We start from the raw sequence: 18,471 nt of genomic DNA, 5'->3' as shown, positions 1-18,471 counted from the left end.
CGGCAAGATATCGGAGAGGGTGGGAAGCGGGTTTTGAATCCTCAGAGGATAGCGACAGCTCCTTCAGGGGCTTCCCCGCATAGTCGGCCGAGGAAAGGGACGAGGTTGGATCTGAAGGTCAGGCAAGGGGCGGAGGGGGTCCTGGGGGGGAGGTGGATGTCAGGGAACTGCCATTGGAGCTAGAGGCGGAGGGAAGGCTCCAAAGGGATGCCGGAGAGGGTCCCAGTAGGGAGAGAGGCAGCCCATCCGCTGGGGAAGGAAATCAGCGTAACACCAGTGGAGAAGGGGGGGCAGATGGGGAATCGGAGAGGAATCTCCAAGACTCTTCGCTAGAGACCAGCGGAGAGAGTACGGGTACTCCGCTGCCCATACCCTCCCTGCGCAGAAGACTTCTGCGCAGGAAGAGTAGGAGGAGACTTGGTGTCAAAGAACTTTTGTGCTGGAAGAAGTTCAAGAAATGCCCACTGACGTAGACACATGCATTGCATTATTATATGCAAACTCTGCTAGACTCAACTTCTCTAACCACCCGCTCTGCTGATAACCAGCATAACACCTCAGATATTGTTGTAGCGTTGCATTTGTTCTTTCAGCTTCCCCATTGGTTTGCGGGTGTCTCGCCGACGTGAGGCTTAGCTCCACATCTAGTAACTGCATTAACCTTCTCCAAAATTGTGATGTAAATTGGGCCCCTCTATCTGAAATGATTTGTGATGGCATACCATGCAACCTAAAAATATTATCTAAAAACATATTTGCAGTTTCCTGCGCGGTCGGAATTTTGGCACATGGTATGAAATGCGCCATCTTGGTTAGCATGTCAACCACCACAAAGATCACTATTTGCCTATATGATGATGGTAGATTCGTTATAAAATGCATAGACACCACATCCCAAGGCCTTCCCGGCGTGGACATAGGTTGCAACAACCCTGCGGGAGCTGCTCTAGGTGCCTTAGCTCGTTGACATACTTCACAAGCTCTTACATACTGCATTACCTCCTCCCTCAACTTTGGCCACCAGAACTGCCGTGTTATCTGATACAGGGTTTTTTCTCTACCAAAATGTCCTGCAGTCGGGTTATCATGATGTTGCCTCAACACTTTACCTCTTAATTCACCTGCAGGTACATACAGCATCCCTCTCCTGTACAACAACCCACCTTTTTCTTTGAAACCTTCCTCTTCCCCTCTACCTTTTCTCAGTTCCTCCATTTTCATTTGTGCAAACTCATCTGTTACTGTCAATTGCTGGAATTCCCTGCCGTCCACTACTATGGCTGCACACCCCCGCTGATCCAATCTCAGCATTTCTCGCAACTTGGGAGGTGCTTCCCCTTCCATATACTCAGGTTTGCATGATAGTGCGTCTGCACGAACGTTTCGATGCCCAGGTATGTACTCAATCCTAAAATTAAACCCAGCAAAAAACTCCGCCCACCTAATTTGCCTTTGGTTTAGCTGTCTAGCAGTTCTCCAATACTCTAAATTCTTATGATCTGTTTGTACCACCACCTGATGTGACGCCCCTTCCAAAAAATGTCTCCACACTTTAAAGGCAGCATGCACAGCTAAAAGTTCCTTATCAAATATGGTGTAGTTTTGTTCTGATTGATTTAATTTTCTAGAGTAGAATGCACAGGGTCTCCAGTCCCCTTCCTTGTCCTGTTGCAGCAGAATGGCCCCAATAGCCCTATCAGAGGCATCAGTTTCTACCGTCATATGTTTACTTGGATCTAGGTGCATAAGTTATTTTTCTGAAGCAAACACTGCCTTTAATTTATCAAAGGCCTTCTGTGCTTCCTCAGACCATCTGAATGGCCCCTTGCCTCTTAGACAATCAGTGGCGTTGTGATTTTGGAGTAATTACCTATGAATTTACGATAGAAATTAGCAAATCCTAAAAACCTCTGTAGATCTTTCTTATTTTTAGGTGCCTCCCATTCCACCACTGCCTGAACTTTACTAGGGTCCATGTGCACCCCTTTGTGGGAAATGCAATATCCCAGGAACTCCACCTTTTGTGTGTGGAACTTACACTTCTCTAACTTCACATATAACCTGTTGGTCCTCAATCTCTCTAACACCTGCATGACATGTTTTACGTGTTCCTCCATACTTTCACTATATATTAAGAGGTCATCCAAATAAGACACACAGAACTGATCCAGTATACCTGCTAAGACACGATTGATGAAGGTTTGAAATACCCCTGAGCCATTTTGTAAGCCAAAAGGCATTACCAAGAATTCAAATGCACCATACTTAGTACAAAAACTGGTTTTCCACTCATCCCCTTCTCTGACCCTTATCAGATTATATGCTCCTTGTAGATCAAGCTTGGTAAAGACTTTGGCTAACCTTACTCTCTCTAAGAGGTCATCTATACGTGGCAGTGGGCACACGCGAGGCTTCATTTGGCTGTTAAGGATTCTGAAGTCACATACTAATCTCGGTGCCCCTTCCTCCCCTTTCTTTTTGACAAAAAAGACAGGAGCACCCCCCGAGGCCGTGGACTCTCTAATAAAACCTCTCTGCAAATTCTTTTGCAGGAACTCCCTCAATGCTGCAGATTCTACTTCCGACATGGCATATATCTTGCTTGATGGCAACTGTGCTCCAGGGACCAGATCTATCTTGCAATCATAGGGCCTATGTGGCAGAAGTTTATCCGCTTCTTTTTCACAAAAAAACATCCCAATAAGCAATATATTGTGACGGAATCTCACTTTCATTCCCCATCAACTTCCCTTCCACCTCTGTTCCCATTACTTCCACTGAGATTTTTCCCTTTTGCCCCAAACAATGTGTCATACAATAGATTGAACCAAAAACCAAAGACCTTTGATGCTAGGCAATCACCGGATTGTGACGATTGAGCCAACTCATGCCCAGCACCATTGGGTGCCCAGCTAGTTTGGTCACATGAAATGCCCTGGTCTCTGAGTGATGACCCATATCCATTCTCATTGGTGGAGTCTCGTAAGTCACTTCTCCTGACAGTAGCGGTCTGCCGTCGATTGTTTTCACTCGCAGTGGGAAATTCAAAGGTAACAAAGCGATTTTGTGTTCCTGTACAAATTTCTGGTCTATGAAATCTGCTGACGCTCCTGAGTCTAACAGCGCCTCTACCTGGACCCTATGTCCATTGGGTAGTTGTAGTTGCACCTTCACCGTTAGTCCTGGGATAGGTGGTTCCGCATGAGAGCCTTCTATTGCTTCTCCACCCGGCTGCAAGCTCACATTTCCAGCCGGGGACATTCGTTTCCTGATGCAGTTCCTTTGGACAATTTTCTTCTCTCATGTCTGCTCCAGATAGAGACTCCCATCCTTTACGATTGTGACATTGCCGTGCTAGATGCCCTGGTTTTCCACAGACGAAGCACCGTCTTGTGTCTCTTCCTTTCCCTGCATTTCCTCTTACTATGGAAGTGGTAGTCACTGGGAGGGGTCTGGCTGCTCCTAATTCCATGGGCTCTGGCCACTCTCATCCTGGCACATTGCCCGCTCTGCTCTCTGTACTTTCGGTAAGATTGTTTTCCCGCCACCATGGTCTCCATTGTTCCTTCTTTTCACTAGCCCTCCGTTCCACACGTAGGCTCAATTGCAGGCACGTTCGGACCAGAGAGTCCAAGGAACTAGGTTCTGGCATTTGGGCCAATTGGTCTAAAATCTCATTATTCAGTCCTTCCCTAAAAAGGGCTGCAACTGTTGGGGAATTCAGATCCCATTTTAATTTCTGCACCAGCAAACTAAAGTTGGACCAATAAACTCCCACAGTGTCTTTTCCTTGTCTCATTCTCAGCAGCTGCCTAGCTGTGATTGTTTCATGCGCAGGGTCTAAGAAAATTGTGTCTAGATACTGCAGAAAAAAATGTAGATTTCCTAGGGCGGCATCCCTCCTAGATATTAGGGGTATAACACAGTCCTTAGCCCTCCCTTCCAAGAAATTAATCACATAAGCAACCTTCTCTTGCTCAGATTGAAATTCTTTATCCTTTATCTCTATTATGTAAGAAATTTCTGTCTTGAAAGCTACGTATTCAGAGATTTCTCCCTTGAAGCTACGCGGACGTACAGTAAATGTTTTACTCACTCTATCTCCCTGCGTCGCTTGCAACATGGCTCTATGTTCTCCCAATGCTGCTGATAGCATGCCAACTTGACTTTTCAACTGTAAGTTCTGTTGCCATAGGTCCTGTAATGTTAGCTGGAGCCCTGGGGTTTCTCCTTGCCCAACTGGCGCCACAGCTCCCTCCATTTTGGCTTCTCCTTCTTTACTTATAGTGAAGAGGTGCAGAGCAGAAGGTATTCTGTCAGGACTGGTCGTTGTCCTCTTCAGATCACCACACAAACGCTTCTTGTTCTTTTATAACTTTTTATTGCGTATTAACAAAACAATCTTTTAAACGGTTCTTAAATATTATTCCTCAGAGTCACTTCTTTCAGATACCTTCTGAGCTCTGCTTCTCCGTGACCAGCCACTCTCAAAATGTCGAACGCGCCCTTCCCTTCGCTTTCCCACTCTTTTTTCTAACTTCTTGGCTAGAGCTGGCTTGTATCTCCCCTCTTCCGAATCTGAGCTAGAACTGAACCCTTGCCTTTCCTGGGAACAGCTGGTCCCTCCCTGTTGTTCCTCTTGCTCTCTTCTATTAGATTCACTGCTCTCCTCCCCCCTTGGGGAATGCTTTCTCCCTCTGGGAAACTGGAATCTTCTAACTCTTAACTCTTCCCTGACATCATCATCATCATCAGGCCACGAACAGCAGAACCAGAAGAAGAAGAAGGAGCTTGAATAAGAACGAACTGAAGAAGAAAATGAGATTATTATTCTTATTATTATTCCCATTATTATTCCTATTATTATCATCATCATCTGGCCAAGAACAGCAGCACCAGAAGAAGAATGAGCATGAATAATAAGAGCGAGCTGAAAAAGCAGAAAAAGTTCATTCTTCTTTTTATTATTCTGGCACAGTTCTTTCCCTAATAATAATAAAAAAATGAGCAAGCGGCAGCAAAGGTTGCAAGGTTCTCAGTAGTAGTAGTAATAATAACAAGAAATTGAATTAACTTGATTGAAATCGAATGAATTTGTGCTATTAAATTAACTTGAATGAAATCAAATGAATTTGGGGGGAAAGTCCCCCCTCCATTTTTATTTTATTTTTTCCCCATCTCTACCCAGCACCCTTCCTCTTACTTGTGGCGCCCAGTCGGCGGGTGTCGCGGGCGATGTAGTTGGCAAAGATGATGGACCTCATGCTGGTTTTGCCAGAGCCGCTCTTGCCCATCAGGAGAACCTGGGGCGAATAAAGAATAAATCATAAAATTATTAATAAAATTGTTGTTGTTGTTGTTGTTGTTGTTGTTGTTGTTGTTAGGGTTAGGGGTTAGAGATAGGGTTATTATTATTATTATTATTCTGTTGAGAACCACTCTGAGTGGCTGGGGAAACCCATCTGGATAGACAGTGTATAAATAATTACATTATTTATTATTGAGGGTGGATTTGATTTCAATCAGATCGATTTAAATCACAACTTAAAAACCTCGTCAGTAAGATTTGATTTAAACCCCCTTTTACAAAAAAAGCTTCAGCCTCGCTGGCATCCTATGAAATTATGGAGAGGTTTCATCACTCAGCTGCTTCTGTTTGGACCCCTTTTCTGCTGTCCTTGATTGGAAGGAGAAAAAGAATCATTTCCTTCATAACTCAACAATTTATTTCACTAAAAGTAGAACATTATAGCATCACGATTTAAATCACAATTGAAACCACAAGTCAGTAAGACTTGATTTAAATCCTGTTTCTGGTTTAGGCTTGCTGGTATCCTCCGAATACTGACAACCGGAGGAAGCTTTCCTTTTTGGAATAATATATTTTCAGTGTAGTTTTCATAGTTACGGTATATCCAGGGTGAATTTGATATATCATTATCTCAAAAGTGACTGATTTGCTTCTTCTCTTAGAAATGTATAGACCAATAATTATGAAATGATGGTAAGGTTTAATAAGTCAACTACTTATATTTGGACAAGTTTTTTTTGCTGTACTTGATCGGAAGGAGAAAAATAATCATTTCCTTCATAGCAATTGAAACAATTTATTTCGCCAAAACAAAAACATGATCACATATGTATCTATGTTTGTTAGCTGATGTGCTGAAACAATTTTTTTAAATAAAAAAAACTTATGACTTGAAAAACTTTAAATGAATCGTTATTTCCTGATAAACAGCCTTTTCACTACAAAGTAACTAAAAAGAGAAAATCTTGAGGAAGATTTTTTCCTCCAAAAGCAATTCACTTTAAAAATACGATTTAAATTTAAAAAAAAATCTGATTTAATTTTTTAAAAAATTGATTTCTTTGTTGTTGTTTTATTATCCTTCCTTCCCGTCAGACGTCCAGCTTCCGAAAACTGGAACATTTACTTCCAGGTTTTTTTGGCATTTGATAGCCGAAACTTTACAAAACGGAGGTGTTTGGGACCCAAGGTTTAACTGTATAAGCAGCAGGCCAAGAGAAACTATAGCCCTCACCTTCTTCTTCATGGCTGCGTTTGGCATTACACGCCTGCAAGGAGAAAAAATATATATTTTATAATATAACAATACAATACAATACTAATAATATAATATGACCCCACCCATTATAACATTATTATTAACATTATTATTATTATAGAAGTCACCTGGTGTGGAAAAGGTGAGGCAAAAGCAGCAGGCCCTCAGCCAGTGTTGTAATATGATAATGAGGATAATAATAATAATAATAATAATAATAATAATAATAAACCCCTATCCCTTAACCCTAATAATAATAATAACAACCCAATCCCTAATCCTGTCCCTAATTCCTATTCCTATCTCTAACCCCTATCCCTAATATGGTTTTCCCAGTAGTGATGTATGGAAGTGAGAGCTGGACCATAAAGAAGGCTGATCGCCGAACAATTGATGCTTTTGAATTATGGTGCTGGAGGAGACTCTTGAGAGTCCCATGGACTGCAAGAAGAAGATGGAGGGCACAAGAAGGGGACGACAGAGGACGAGATGGTTGGACAGTGTTCTCGAAGCTACGAACATGAATTTGACCAAACTGCGGGAGGCAGTGGAACACAGGAGTGCCTGGTGTGCTCTGGTCCATGGGGTCACGAAGAGTCGGACACGACTAAACGACTAAACAACAACAACATTAGGGATAGGGTTATTATTATTATTATTATTCTCCAGCAGCTTGTCAGCAGGCCGAAGGAGCTATCCTGATGTGAGCGACTGATTTAAAGATTTAAAATCTCAAGCTGTTGGCGGGGCTGCTAAGAGATGGGCTATTTTCCTGTTATAGCTCAGTCCCTTCTCTCAGGCTAAACGGACACGACTAAACTACTAATCAACAACAATTATTATTAGGGAAGTTGGCTAGAGTGATAATAGCATAATTATAATTATTATGTAAGTTAGCTAGAGCGATAATATAATAATAATAATAAATAAGGGAAGTTAGCTAGAGTGATAATAGCATTAATATTATTATTATGATGGAAGTTAGCTAGAGTGATAATAGAATAATAAGAATAATAATAATAAGTGAAGTTGGCTAGATTATTAGCATCATCATCATTAGTAGGGAAGTTGGCTACAGTGGTAATAGTATTATTATTATTATTATTATGGAAGTTGGCTAGAGTGATAATAGACGAAGAAGCAGAAAAAGAAGCAGAAGAAAAAGAAGAAGGCAAGTTGGTTAGAGTTTGTTGCAGGAATTTATGTATAGGTGGGGGGGGGTTGCCCCTCCAGCAGATATCATGCACATGTAGCCCACTTCCAAAATCAGCACAATAGCTTTTGTGACTTTTGTGATTTCTCCCCACAAAACACTGCATCACAGTTTCTTCCTATCTATTCAAAGATCTTTTCTGCACGATACCAAATGTAAGAATTCATTGATAAATGTACTGGCTCACTGGAAAACTTCAGAAATTCCTATAGACCTGTGAGCTCAGCTACTCAGCAGCCCCTCTGCCTGAGCGATAATCCCAGGCCTCCTGATACCTGAGTGCCAGACAGGTAGCCATTCCAGAAATAACAAACCCAGATGAAGACAAAAGGGTGGGATTCACTTGGCTGGGAAAGTGGGCAAGGTGAATATCTCTTTTGTGACACTTGATGGGTGTTTGGTGGAGGGCAAGGGGAATCATGGGGCAGGGTCCAGGATGCTCAGATTACGGCCACCAGACCTTCCCTTTCATGATGTAACCATGATGTAGTTTGGGGGGGTGTAACATGGAGATGAGCAGCTAATAAAAGTTCGGGGGCTCTGTTGTTTGGGGCTTCCATCTTGTTCCACCTGGTGGCAGGTAGGAGTCCTGTCACGACCGTCTTCAATAAAGACCAAGCCTACTGGCTGCTGTTTTGCTCTGGTCTTCCTGGCTGGGGTCCTTGTTTTTTTGTCCAAGGGAGCCCTCAGATTTCTCCATTAACAAGTGATAATAGCATTATTATTATTGAAGTTGGCTAGAGTGATAATAGTATAATTATTATCATTAGTATTATCATTAGGGAAGTTGGATAGAATGATATTATTATAATTATTATGGACGTTGGCTAGAGTTAGAATAATGATAATGATGCTAATAATAATAATAATAATAATAATAATAATAATAAGTAGTAGTACTGAAGTAGTAGTATTCGGGGCCCTCCAGCCCTTCCCCAGCGCCACATTCCCCTCAGGAACCAGAGTTCCTCTGAGCTAGTGCTTCTCGGGAAGACGAACCCTCCCTTCTTTTTCCCTTTTCCCGACTAGGCCGCAAAAGCCCCGGCCTCGCGTGATCCACTCACCCTGCGACAGACGGCCGCGCCCGGGGGAGAATCGGCGGAGGAGACGAAGCGGCTTGAGCGACCTCTCCCTCGACGTCGCTGGAGGCTCAGGCGACTTCAGCCGAAAGGCAGCGTGACGAAGGGACGCAAAGGAAGGGCAGAGTCACGCGTGGCGAACGAACGTCGTAGCGTCGCGATGACACGTAAAGGAAGGGCAGGGTCAAGCGAGGCGAGCGGACGTCGCGGCGTCCCGAAGCCGAGGCGGCCATGTTTAAAAAGGGCAGGGAGAAAAGGAGGTCTTTGAATGCCAAGACTGATGGACAAAGAAGGGAGCCTTAGGGGTCATCTAGCCCAACCACATGCCAGGCACCAATCTCAGCTCTTGAATGACGGAGTGATTGACAGGGAGAAACGCCGGGTTACGTGTGAAGGAAATCGCGGGAAACAACACAACCATAGATGGTAAGAGAGAAGTGAGGTATTACAGTTTCCCATATGGTCTAGCGGTTAGGATTCCTGGTTTTCACCCAGGCGGCCCGGGTTCGACTCCCGGTATGGGAAATAGGCATTTTTTTATTATTTTTTTCCTTATCTGAAATAAATCAATTAAAAGCTATGGAAGACGAATAACAAGTAATGAGAGCTCCTACGTTTCGACTACTCCGTTTCAGAGCCTATAAACGCAGGTCACAGATCACAGTCACGCGGTGTGAACTCGCTCGGCCTATAACGGCCTACCGAGCAGGGCTGTTGTGAAAAGGGTTCCAAGGCAGGGAAGGACCGGGAGCTCCTGAGAGAAAAAGCGGGAAGATCAATCAATCCATCACGCCCCTCCAGCAACAGCCGCCACCCCCCATCACCTCTTCCTCTTTCTGCACAGAAGGCCCGCCCCTTCTCTGGCCCCGCCTCTCTAGCGCTCCCAGTACCAGCATTAGTTGAGCGGTTGCTCCTCCTCCTGAAAGGAAGCCCCGCCTCTTCACTGGCCCCCAGCAAGTAAGCCCCGCCCTTTCTCTGCCCCCTCCCGCCTCCAGCAATCAGCAGAGCGCTCTCTCGCTCTCCAATCACCTCTCCTCCTCTCTCCTCCTGTGACAAACCCCGCCCTGTCCCTGCCCTCCCATTCTTTTTCCGCGTCATGTGATGCCCCGCATCACATGAGAGTTCAAGATGGCGGCGCCCGCTCGCTGAGGAGAGCCGGGATTTCTCGCAGGTGAGCCAGAGGCGCCTTCACAGTTTCCTATTATTATTATTATTATTATTATTATTATTATTATTATTATTATTATTATTATTATTATTTTATTAAGAATATTTATTAGATTTATGTTGCCCCCTGACCCCTCCAGTTTCCTACTAATATTAATATCATTTATTTTATTTATGTTCCCCCCCAGCCCCCCTCCAGTTCCCCATTGCCCCCAAAGTCCCTTCAGTTTCCTACTAATATTAATATTGCTATCCAAAGCCAAAGGCGCCTTCAGTTTCATATTACGTTTTAATATTAAGAATATTTATTAATGCCCCCAGACCCCCCTCCACTTCCCTTCCCCCCCAAACCCCCTCCAGTTTCCTATTAATATAATTTATTTAATTTATTTTGCCCCACAGACCCCCCTCCAGTTCCCCAATGCCCTCCAAACCCCCTCCAGTTTCCTATTAACGTTAATATAAATATAATCTATTAAAGTTACATTGCCCCCAACCTCCTCCCCCAGTTCCCCATTGCCCCCCTCCACTAATATTAATATCATTTATTAAAGTTATATTGCACCCCAGGCCCCCCTACAGTATCCTATTATTAATAATATTAATATCATTTATTAAATTTATATTGCCCCCTAGACTCCTCCCCAGTTCCTGATTGCCCCACAGACCCCCCACCAGCTTCCTATTGCCCCCAGTTCCCCATTGCCTCATACGCCCCCAGGTTCCTTGGCCCCGAGACCCCCACTGTCCCCAGAACCCCCATTTCCCTATTGTCCCACATGTCCCCAGTTTCCTATTTCCTCATATGCCCCTCAAGTTCCTTGCCCTCCAGTCCCTCCAGCTACCTATTGCCCCACAGATTCCCCCCAAGTTCCCTACTGCCCCCCAGACCACCCAGCTTCCTATTGCCCCACATGCCCCCAGTTCCCTATTGCCTCATACACTCCCCAGGTTCCTTGTCCCCCAGAACACCCCCAGATCCCTTTTGCCCCCAGAACCCCCCCACCCCAGTTTCCTATTGCCTCGTATACCCCTCAGGTTCCTTGCCCCACAGACCACCATTGCCCACAAACCCCCCAGTTCCCTTGCACCCCCCCAAGTTCCTTTCCCTCAGTACCCCACTGCATCCCAGACTCCCTAGTTCCCTATTGCCCCCCGACCCCCCAGTTTCCTATAGCCTCATACGCCCCCAGGTTCCTTGCCCCACAGAACCCCACTGCCCTCCAGACCCCCCCATTCCCTATTGCCCTCCAGGCTCCCCCAAGCTTCCTATTGCCCTCCAGACCCCCCCAGCTTCCTATTGCCCTCCAGACCCCCCAGCTTCCTATTGCCCTCCAGCCCCCCCAGCTCCCTATTGCCCGCCAGACACCCCCCAGCTTCCTATTGCCCTCCAGACCCCCCAGCTCCCTATTGCCCACCAGACACCCCCAGCTTCCTATTGCCCTCCAGACCCCCCAGCTTCCTATTGCCCTCCAGATCCCCCAGCTTCCTATTGCCCTCCAGGACCCCCCAGCTCCCTAATGCCCTCCAGACCCCTCAGCTCCCTATTGCCCTCCAGACCCCCCAGCTCCCTAATGCCCTCCAGACCCCCCCAGTTCCCTATTGCCCCCCACACCCTCCCAGCTTTCTCTTACCCCACATGCCCCCAGTTTCCTATTGCCTCTTACACCCCTCAGGTTCCTTGCCCCCCGACTCCCCAGTTCCCTATTGCTCCCCAGACACACACACCCCAGTTTCCTATTGCCCCTTCCCCATCTTTGGCCCCCGCTGCTACCCCAGGGAAGAAGAGAAGTTTATAAAATGTGCTGTGGGTTACAATCAATGGGGTGAGAAACGTGTGCGGGGTATTGCAGTGGATTGCACTCTGGGTGGACTGAAATCAAATAGATTGAAATCACAATGGAAATCACTCCTTTGCCAGACTAGTTTTCAATCCTTTTTGCGGAAAGGTTCAACCTTGCTGGCATCCTCTGAATATGGTCAATCGGAATAAGGTTTCATTTATGGAATAATGAATTTTCAGAGTCTTTTTTATTCTTGAGAATTTAACATCACGAGCCGTGATTGCTGTCTTGTCGGGGGTTGGGCTGGATGACCCTCCGGGTCCCTTCCATAAATTGGATGCTCACAAGAGAGAGACTGTCTTGTCCAATTCAATTTAAATTTAAATTAGATTCAGAAGCAAGAAAAATGTGGGCCAGCTTTCATTGGAAAGGCTGCGTTGGCGGTGAAGTGGCGCAAGCTTTTCCTGCCCCGCCTTGGCCAGCTGTCTTGCGTTTCCGGTTCTGTGGCCGCCCTTGCAAATGCACAATTGATTTGTGCATTTTGGGAGGGGCAAGCATGAGTTGTGTTTCTGGCACTCATGCGTACACATTCTTATTGGTGCAAGCATTCAAATATTATTATTATTATTGTTAACAACAACAACAACAATTCAACAACAACAACAATTCAGCTAGGTCAGTGGGGGCAAGGTGCCTCTGGCCAGGCATTGACAGTGGATGTTCAGCCCGACTTCTGCTTTTCGGCGCAATTTAGCTGCCACAGCGGAAGAAAAAAAAACAGTTCCGCAGAAAGGAAGGGTGGTGCCTTGCACAATCGTCACAAGGAGCTCCTTGCACGGAGGCTGAGAGCCCTCCGAACTCAGCTGAAATACTCTCCAAGGAAGGGAGAGCTGGGAGGGACACCGAGAGGCATCTAGTCCACCCTTGGGCAACTCAAAAATCCCCCCTGTCAATCACATTTGGATCGGAGTTGGGGTAGATGACCCTGGAACTCTTCCCTGTCTATCATTCTAGCAGGGGGATGGACTAGATGGCCAGCTCAACCAATCAGATACCTTTCCAGCTGCAGGTTGGGCTGGATGACCCTGGAACCTTCCCTGTCTATCATCCTAGCAGGGGGGTGGGACTAGATGACCAGCTCCACCAATCAGATTCCTTCCTGGCCATGGGTTGGGCTGGATGACCGCCCGGTGTCCCTTCCAACCTTCCTATAGGAAAGACTCACCTCTCCTTCTCTCTCGCCACAGATCCTGGACTGGTGGCCGATGGAGGGCCGCCATTTCCGGTGCGGGAGCTTCCAGAGCAGCACCAGCGACGAGGACCTGGTGGAGGTCGGCGACGGCGGGACTCTCGACTTCTCCCTGGCGGGCGACGTGCCCCCTCTGGACCAAGAAATGGTGCCAGGTGTGTGTGTGTGTGTGTGTGTGTGTGTGTGTGTGTATCACACAACATTTGACATTTGATTTCCCTCAGACATTTTTGGCATTTTCCTCACCTGCTTAAAGATCAACCCATTCTCTGGCGAAATGACTTTGCTCTCCCGGGACTTTGCCCCTTCAACCCCATTCGCACTTGAGGCTCGTGATGCATTGGCTGGCAAGGGAGCCGCTGGTGGGATCTCAAACCCAGGCCTGTTGCCTCCTAGAAGAAGGGTTGAGCCAACAGATTTAATAAGAGGACACAAAGCAATTTATTGTGATTATATGTGAAAATTAATAGAAATAAATATATTTTTAAAGGGAAATTAATAGATTATTTTTTTAAAAAAAATCAAATTTAAATTGGGTTTCTTTTCTCTTTAAAGTGGAGATTTAAAACGAAATGCTTTTGGAGGAAAAATCTTTACAAAAAATTAAAAATAAAATCATCCTCTTAATATTGACAACATTTTGAAAGAATAAAATTTAAATCCTCTCAGCAGGTTTCCCCTCGTATGCCGGCAACGGGTTTGACGAAATCGGCCGGATGCGCGACTTCCTGGAAGAGCCGCTTCCTGGGGTCGGGACTTACGAAGATTTCAACACTATCGACTGGGTGCGAGAAAAATCCCGAGATCGAGACCGGCACCGCGAGGTGAGGGTTCCAGGTTTGAATCTAGGTCTTTGTGAGTGGATATGGCTCTCTTCCAATCAACTGAGATCCAGATTCAAATCCTGTCGGGCTTGCGGTTCCAATCTTTTCCCTATTTTACAAAGAGATTCAACCTCGCTGGCATTGATTTTCCATTTAAATCCCGATTTAAATCAGTCTGGCTGATTTAAATCAGGATTCAAAACCGGTATTTAAATTAAAGATCAGTGCCTGGGAGGTTGAATCTTTCCATAACCATGCAGACTTGATTAAACCCTCTTTTTTTTAAAAGGAAATATTCAACCTTGCTGGCATTGATGTTCCATGAAAATCCTGGTTCGAATCCTGATTTACTGTATTTTTCGCTCTATAAGACGCACCGGCCCATAGGACGTACCTAGGTTTTTTGGGGGGGGGGAATAAAGGGGGGGAAATTATTCACCCCCCCAGCCGCGGCTTCAGCGTGCCCCACGCTCCGGGCAGCAGGCTGCTATCTGCAGCCTAGGGAGCCTGCGGGAACTCCTGCAGGGCTCCCCAGGCTTGCGGATATCTGCTTCAGCACGCCCTGCGCTCCGGGCACGCCCCGCGCTCCGGGCAGCAGGCTGCTATCCGCACCCTAGGGAGCCCTGCGGGAACTCCCGCGGGCTTCCCAGGCTTGCTGACAGCTTCCTGAAGCATGGAGAGCGAGAGGGGTCGGTGTGCACCGACCGCTCTCGCTCTCCAAGCTTCAGCGAAAGCCTGCATTCTCCCCATAGGACGCACACAGATTTCCCCTTCATTTTTGGAGGGGAAAAAGTGTGTCCTATAGGGCGAAAAATACGGTAAATCAGCCAGACTTGATTTAAATCCTTTTTTAAAATCCTTTTCAACCCAGCTGGCATCCTCTTCATATTGAATTTTTACTTAAATCCCTGTTCAAATCCCAATTTAAATCAGCCAGACTTGATTTAAATACTTCTTTTTTTACAGGAAGGCTCAGCCTTGCTAGCCTCCTTTTAATATTGAGAATCGGAGGGAAGTTTTCTTTTGGTAACAATAAATTCTTTGCATCCCCTTCCACGACATTTATCAGCCCAGAAGCTTTGGGAAACGGGTTCAAATCGGGAGAAGAAACAGCGCATTTTTGGGACAGCTATTTTTATCTTTATTTTCCCAATTTTTCCCAATTATGGCCAATCTAATCCCATTTTTTTTCCCTTGCCCAGATTACCAACAGGAGCAAAGAGTCGACTTTCGCCCTCATCCACAGCATCAGCGATGCCTTTTCAGGGTGGCTGCTCATGCTCCTCATCGGACTCTCAGCAGGTGAGAAAACAAACCAAAAAGAGTAATAATAAAATTATTATTATTATTATTATTATAAATTACTATTAATAATAATATTATTAGATAGAATCATCTTTTACAGCAACCCAATAAGTACAAAAAATCTATGTTCTTGATGTTATAAATGGGATAAACTGATGGGGTGAATTTTATCTGCAATTTAGCAGAACCACCTGCTCCATCAGGGCCTAGTACGGGCCACATGATCTCCTGCAACGATTTTGCAAAGTTTTTTGCAGATAAAGTCACTCAGATTCAGGAAGAGGTAGACTCCACCGTGGGAGCAGGGTTGGGGCAGGAGAGTGCTAGTGTCCTGTCTAATCAAGTTGCGTGGGATCAATTCCAATCTGTTACCTCCAAGGATGTGGACAGGCTGCTTGGATGAGTGAAACCAACCACCTGTATTCTTGATCCTTGCCCATCCTGGCTGATAAAAGCTAACCAGGAAGGGCTGGGAGACGGGCTTTGCGAGGTCGTGAATGCTTCTCTCTGTGAGGGAGCCTTCCCAGACCTGCTAAAAGGGGCGGTTATCAGACTGCTTCTTAAAAAAACATCCTTAGATGCAGCCAATATGGCCAACTATTGCCCACTTTCAAATCTTCCATTCTTGGGCAAGGTGATTGAGAAAGTGGTTGCTGAACAACTCCAAGCACGTCTGGAGGATGCGGACCATCTGGATCCCTTCCAGTCAGAATTCAGGCCTCATTATGGGTTCTGTCCTCTCTCCCATGCTTTTAAACAACTACACACAGCCACTGGGAGAGATCCAGCAGAACTTTGAACGGGACTCGGAAACTACAACTAATCCAGAATGCGGCAGGTAGACTGGTGACTGGGAGCGGTCACCGAGACCACATAACACCGGTCTTGAAAGACCTACATTGTCTCCCAGTACGTTTCCGAGCACAATTCAAAGTGTCGGTGCTGACCTTTAAAGCCCTAAACGGCCTCGGTCCAGTAGACCTGAAGGAGCGTCTCCACTCCTATCGTTCTGCCCGGACACTGAAGTCCAGCGCCGAGGGCCTTCTGGCGGTTCCCTCACAGCAAGAATCCAAGTTACAAGGAACCAGGCAGGGGGTCTTTTCGGTGGTGGCGTCTGCCTTGTGGAACGCCCTCCCAGCAGATGTCAAAGAGAAAAACACCTACAAAAACACCTACAATGGTACCTCAGGTTACATACGCTTCAGGTTACAGTTAATTCTGTTTACAGACTCCGCTAACCCAGAAATAGTGCTTCAGGTTAAGAACTTTGCTTCAGGATAAGAACAGAAATCGTGCTCCAGCGACACAGCGGCAGCAGGAGGCCCCATTAGCTAAAGTGGTGCTTCAGGTTAAGAACAGTTTCAGGTTAAGAACGGACCTCCAGAATGAATTAAGTACTTAACCCGAGGTACCACTGTACCAGACTTTTAGAAGACATCTGAAGGCCGCCCTGTTTAGGGAAGCTTTTAATGTTTGATGCATTACTGTATTTTAATATTTTATTGGAAGCCGCCCAGAGTGGCTAGGGTAGCAGGGTATAAATGATAAATTATTATTATTAGATATAATCATCTTTTTACAGCAACTCCAGGAGGCTTGCCATACGTATAAAAACACTATGTTCTTGATGTTTTATATGGGATAAATTGGTTGGGTGAAATAATAATAATAATAATAATAATCCGCATTGGCCCGAACATTAGCCGGACTTTCACTATTCAAATAAATTTAAATCAGCACTTAAATCACCATTTAAATCCCTCATCCGTCAGACTGGATTTACAGAATTTACTTTACTGGAATTTACTGAATTTAGGTTTTCTCTACTGAAAGATTCAACCTTGCTGGCATCCTCTTAATATGGGAAGGTCTGGGGGGAAACTGGAAAACCTAGGGGGGAAACCAGGTTTTTTCCAGAAAAAACCAGAGGTGCATTTAATATTAAAGCTATATCAAACTGGTTTTTCCCATTTTCCCGGTAAAAAAACCCTGGTTTCCCTCCATTTTTTCGGGTTTTTTCCCCAGGCCTTCCCATGTCTATTATGCCCGTTATCCTCCTCCCTAATTGTTCTTGCAACGACTTCCAATACCAAATTAAATAGTAATGGAGAGATGTCAAGGTGCTTTTTTTTTCAAAAAAATATGAAAATTAACCTGAAGGAATTTAAAGGACTTTTTTAAAAATTTAAATTTAAAATGAAAATGGGGAAAACTGAGAATTTTGATTTTTTAAAAATTAAAATGCAATAATTTTTTTTTTAAAAAAAATGAAAATACACAGGGGCTTTGGTTGGCTCAATTGTCCCTTCGGCCCATTGGGTGATTAGATAGATAGATAGATAGATAGATAGATATGTGGTGTTTTTTAAAAAAATTAAATCAAAATACACAGGGGCCTTGGCTGGCTTGATTGACATCTCCACCCGTTGGCTGACGGATCTGAAGGAAGGTGTGTGCCTCAATGGGTTTTGGTACAACCATGAACATTGCTGCTGGAATTCCCGAAATATCACCTTCCAGGACCGGGACAAATGTCCGGAGTGGCAGACGTGGGCGGAGCTTCTGACCAGAAAGAAGAACGGGGTGAGTGGCTTCCCCCGAATGTCCCCAGAAATCATTGCAAATTAAATCACGATTTAATTACAATTTACCATATTTTTCGCTCTATAGGACACACTTTTTCTCCTCCAAAAATTGAGGGGAAATGTGTGTGCGTCCTGTGGAGCGAATGCAGGCTCCTTGGCTTCAGCGATAGCAACACGAAGCCTCCGAAGCGCCGAGGGAGCACTCCCTCCGCGCTCCGGAGGCTTCGCGTTGCTTTCGCTGAAGCCTGGAGAGCGAGAGGGGTCGGTGCACACTGACCTCTCTCACTCTCCAGGCTTCAGGGATAGCCACCTGAAGCCTCCCGCGCGCAGCGGCAGCTCCCCCTGCGCTCCGGAGTATTCGGGTTCCTTTTGCTGAAGCTGGGAGAGCAAAACTCTCCCGGCTTCAGCAGAGAGGGAGAGCTGCGCAGCGCCCCTTCAGCGAAGCAGCAGGATAAATGGCCGTTTCTCCTGCCACTTCGGTGAAGGTGCGCTGAGCAGAGAGGGGGAGAATTATTATTTTCTTGTTCTCCCCCTCTAAAACAAGGCGCGTCCTATGGTCGGGTGCGTCCTATAGATCAAAAAATACGGTAATTCACGGTTTAAAGGTTTAAATCACAATTTAATTCACGGTTTAAAGATTTGAGTCATTCCAATCGCGATTTCACTCACAATTTTAGTCATGATTTAATTAACAAT

The 18,471-nt window shown here is 45.5% G+C and overlaps 2 protein-coding genes across 11 annotated transcripts in view; one reads left to right on the top strand and one right to left on the bottom strand.

The window, feature by feature from the left end:
* LOC310698837 (ras-related GTP-binding protein A) overlaps nucleotides 1-8,950 on the bottom strand; it is a 30,375-nt gene extending 21,425 nt beyond the window's left edge. Inside the window, exons 1-3 of one of the 2 annotated variants that reach the window (XM_083486583.1) lie at nucleotides 8,847-8,950; nucleotides 6,546-6,579; nucleotides 5,204-5,303 (exon numbers count right to left, since the gene is read on the bottom strand). In XM_083486583.1, the coding sequence (XP_083342709.1) occupies nucleotides 5,204-5,303; nucleotides 6,546-6,572 (127 nt within the window). In that variant the 5' untranslated portion in view covers nucleotides 6,573-6,579; nucleotides 8,847-8,950. The remainder of the gene's footprint in view (nucleotides 1-5,203; nucleotides 5,304-6,545; nucleotides 6,580-8,846) is intronic. The other variant, XM_083486582.1, reaches the window with a different exon arrangement.
* A 319-nt stretch (nucleotides 8,951-9,269) lies between these two features.
* LOC310698773 (H(+)/Cl(-) exchange transporter 5-like) overlaps nucleotides 9,270-18,471 on the top strand; it is a 31,719-nt gene continuing 22,517 nt past the window's right edge. For 3 of the 9 annotated variants that reach the window (XM_083486387.1, XM_083486392.1, XM_083486386.1), the window contains exons 1-5: nucleotides 9,270-9,287; nucleotides 13,060-13,216; nucleotides 13,731-13,885; nucleotides 15,088-15,187; nucleotides 17,583-17,773. In XM_083486387.1, coding sequence (XP_083342513.1) covers nucleotides 9,285-9,287; nucleotides 13,060-13,216; nucleotides 13,731-13,885; nucleotides 15,088-15,187; nucleotides 17,583-17,773 — 606 coding nt within the window. In that variant the 5' untranslated portion in view covers nucleotides 9,270-9,284. Of the gene's footprint in view, nucleotides 9,288-9,892; nucleotides 10,033-13,059; nucleotides 13,217-13,730; nucleotides 13,886-15,087; nucleotides 15,188-17,582; nucleotides 17,774-18,471 lie in introns of those variants that run through there. The other 6 variants (XM_083486388.1, XM_083486390.1, XM_083486391.1 and 3 more) reach the window with 6 other exon arrangements.

Source organism: Podarcis liolepis (genome assembly GCF_965112155.1).
Source record: "Podarcis liolepis genome assembly, chromosome: Z".
Taxonomy (NCBI): Eukaryota; Metazoa; Chordata; class Lepidosauria; order Squamata; family Lacertidae; genus Podarcis; species Podarcis liolepis.
Note: the sequence above shows the minus strand (reverse complement) of the source record. Positions and strands in the feature narration are given on the sequence as shown.